This window comes from Centrocercus urophasianus, unplaced genomic scaffold, assembly GCF_019232065.1.
Source record: "Centrocercus urophasianus isolate 14NV4802_14NV808 unplaced genomic scaffold, USGS_Curo_1.0 seq_2, whole genome shotgun sequence".
In the NCBI taxonomy this organism is placed as follows: Eukaryota; Metazoa; Chordata; class Aves; order Galliformes; family Phasianidae; genus Centrocercus; species Centrocercus urophasianus.
Window position 1 is genome coordinate 14,237,488 of NW_024884755.1, and position 3,626 is coordinate 14,241,113.

The window sequence follows — 3,626 nt, forward strand, 5'->3', positions numbered from 1 at the left end:
TAGCAAACTTTGTTTTATACAACAGATGAGTGATTTAAACTGAAAGATCCCATACACAAGTTCCCACAATCCCATCCCAACTCTGTAAAGTATCAATATTTTAATCATTATTGTTCCAAGATGCTCCTAAGTGACACACTGTCAGTTTCAAAGTGTAGTTTCACAGTGTCACAAAAAGCAGAATACCATGGTGAGATTTTTTTCTAATTGAGAATTCTTTGTCTCCCTAACAGATCAGAATGGCAGTGGTAGCTCTGCTGTGTACACACGTCTCTACTGTTAAACATGTATTTGTTTTACATTCTAGGAGCACATAGGTAAGGTAATATCAACATGAGATGACTTTGATATTCAATGTCTTATGTTTCCAAAATCACCTTACTTACATTTATGAGGAGAAAACAATAGTCATCCTCTAGTCAAGAGAATGATGCTTGGACCTAAGATTAATGCCAGGTTTCAAACTTGTGCTTCACTCCACAAAGTTACATAGGACAACTTAAAGATCTCCACTGGACAGCAGTCATTATCTGTTTAGCTATCAAAAATGAGATGTCTAGAAAAAGTATATGAGGGAAAAAAGTGACCTCACAAAAAAAAAAAATACACCCGGTAATTGAGATCCGTAAGATCTGCATTTTAATAACAACTAATTGATCCTCGTAACAAGAATTCGAGAGGTGAAATTACAGTACACAAATTGAAATATAAACTAACCTATCCTAGCTATACAATATACATTAAGAATGCAAGCTCTGTAACAATATAAAAATGCTTTTACACACAGTAGTTGCAAAAAGCTGTTCTGTGAATTCCAAGGGCTTATAGAAAAAAAACCAGTCTTCCAGCATTCACCTTAAGTTATTGGCAACCTGTGGGGGAACAAGAAATAACGTGAATATGACTGAGAAGAATTTAAGAAAAAAACACACTGATTAGAAGTTTTCATTTGCGAGTTTCAAGCTAAGGAAATTGGCAGTGGCGGCCAAAAACTCTCTTAACATGCAAGTATGCCTGTTTCAAACAGGCTGCATGGTACTTGAGGTGTGACCTCTGAATTTCAGACATAAGAGCCTGAGACTCTTATTAAACCCCCTTAAAAAAATGTTATCTACCATTGTGTTTATTTCCTTATTGCTTTCCATGGATTATAAAAATTAAGTTCTGCATGAACCAAAACAAAATTTTCCTGCTTACATATTGTAACACACAGCCCCTGCTTATGCTGGAATGCTTTTGGCAATCTTGCATTGCCCTTATCTTGTGAGAAAGCTTCTTGTATTGTAACATACAGCAGTGCTCTATGGGAATTTCAGCCTACCTCACAAATCAAAGCAAAAATTCTTTTTTTTTTTTCCTTTTACAGTCAGTAATTTCAAGTGACCTGAGCATTTGTTGCAAGGCAAACTGTCTCACCTTAACTCTTGTTAGTAGCAGCAGGGGCTTTGTTCTCTCCTTCCAGTTCTTCTACTCCTGCTTGTGTCATCAGGTCTGCTATGTTTTTCTCCAGGTCATCTATGCGGCAGCTCATGTCATCGAGTTCTCTGGTTAAGGGCTATGACTGCAATGGATTAATGCTCAGGTTCTTGGCTGTGTTTGATTGCAATTATGGCACTACTCAACTTTTATGGTTGCTTTAAAAGTAGCTTACAAATCCCACAGATATACATAAAACTGCTTCAGCATTCAAAGTGTAGAGTAGCCATATGGCTTTAGAAAAGGATATTTCGCCCAATTATTTGGTCAGACATGGTTTGAAACTTGTCCTGCATTTGCTGAAGCAACGTCTGCACCTACCAGAAAGGGAGAAAAAAAAAATAAGCCTGTTTTGCTTTCATTACAGAGGCCATCGCCTTCTCTTACCAGAACACACACCGACCCGTTGCTTGCAGCGTTCCACCCCACAAAGCACGAGCCCTACAGCACAATTCCTCATCGCCTTATATTTACGTGTACACACAGACACACGAGAACGGAAACTCAGAGAGAGCCGACAAACCCTGAGTAGGCGGCAGCAGCTCCCCGCTAAGCAGGCAAAGCCTCTTCTCTGCCTCCACGGGGAAACCAACGGCGAGCTGCGCCGAGGCGGGCAGAACCCTACAAGTGATATCTAGTGGGATCCAGGCAGAAGGGCCTAGAGGCAGAACCAGAGCACACGGACGGGGCGAGGCCAAGGGATCCTCCAGCGCCCGCCCTGAGGGACGCCGCGCTCCGCCCGAGCCGCCCGCGCTCACCACGGCCGTGAGGTCCTGCACGGTTTTGGGGTCGGTCTCCGCCATGGCCTCGGCAGCGGCTCGGCGCACCCCGGGCTCCACAGCAACGGTACTTCCGGGCCGCGCCTCGAGACTTCCGTCCTAGAGCTCTCGCGAGAAGAGGAGTTCCCGCGGCATTCTGGGAAGTGCGGTCCGCGCGGCCGCAGCGCCTGAGGGGCGTTGAGGGCGGGAACAGTCGGCGCGTCACGGGAGCGCGCGGCCGCTTCTTTCCCACAGAGACGTTCGGGTTGGAAAAGCGGGATCGGCAAAGCTAGCCGTCCAGTTAAGACTACAAGTGCCCCGCTAAGCTATGGCTAAGAAGAAATACGCCCTGATATCCAACCTGAGCCTCCCCCCTGCGCAGAGCGCAGTAACGTGGTCCTTGAGGGACTGCAGAGCTTCGTGTGCTGGATTGTCCCTGTGGGGATGGATGCAGGAGCTGCATTCCCAAAGTGCAAATTTATGGGCTTTTCGACCAAAGACACGCATCTGTGGCTGTCGTCTGTGAGGGGAATTGATGTTTACGCAGCTTGCCTATTTATGTACTGCGAAAAGATCTAAGCAAATTGAAGTAAAGCACTGAAGGCGTTTGTAGGTGAGGAACGTTTGCCATTAGCAGGGGATAATTCCCAAATATCTCATTTCTGGTGAAAGCAGTGAACGCTGGCACTTTCAGCCTTATCCCGTAACTGCTAACAAATGTGAGATGTGGGGCATTTGCATTATTAATGTGCCTTCTGAAACACTGCAGTAGTAATAAAAAATAGAATTTAGTGCTACTTTGGGGAAATGTCGTCTGTTTAAATGTAAATATAGCTTCTAGTTCTGCGAAAGGCTAAGAAATTTACTCCCGTTTGTTTGTTTGATGTGTTTACAAAAGGTTGTTTCTATGACTGTTCAAGAGCTGCTGCTTTGGAAAGGCTGTCATACCTGGTCTGTAAATGCACACTGAGGAGGAGATATCTCAGCTCCCAAGTGCTGATGTGAGTCACACAGCAGGCAGTGCTGCAGGCTCAGGCTGAGCTGTCCTTTTGCTGGTGCAGACCACCAAGGGATGTGGGACAGCAGTGTCTGCTGGGGCCATTCCTTCCCCTGCACCATTTGAGCATGTCTCAGAAGCAGAAGCATGGGCCAGCTTCATCTCCAGCTTTTTTTTCTTGTGGATGGTTTTGGGGCAGCTTGCCTGTGAGAATGAGACCTTCCTGAGTTGGTTTCCACACCTTGTAACTGTGGCTGCCCTGGTAGTGATCCTGGCAAGTTCAGATGGGGTGCTTTGTAGATTCAGCTGGTGCCTCTTCTAACTCAGAAATTCCAGTGGCATGCTCCAGGTTTGGGGAGGTCCAAGGTGATTTCAACTTGTCACTTTAACGTTGT

The 3,626-nt window shown here is 45.4% G+C and overlaps 1 protein-coding gene across 1 annotated transcript; it reads right to left on the reverse strand.

Moving 5' to 3' along the window:
• Positions 1-616: 616 nt before the first annotated feature.
• HSBP1 (heat shock factor binding protein 1) lies at positions 617-2,339 on the reverse strand. The gene is made up of 4 exons (XM_042821463.1): positions 2,235-2,339; positions 1,727-1,793; positions 1,417-1,539; positions 617-872 (listed from the first exon to the last, which is right to left on the reverse strand). The coding sequence occupies exons 1-3, from the start codon at positions 2,277-2,279 to the stop codon at positions 1,418-1,420; spliced, it is 234 nt and encodes a 77-aa protein (XP_042677397.1). The 5' UTR covers positions 2,280-2,339; the 3' UTR covers positions 617-872; position 1,417.
• Positions 2,340-3,626: the final 1,287 nt, after the last annotated feature.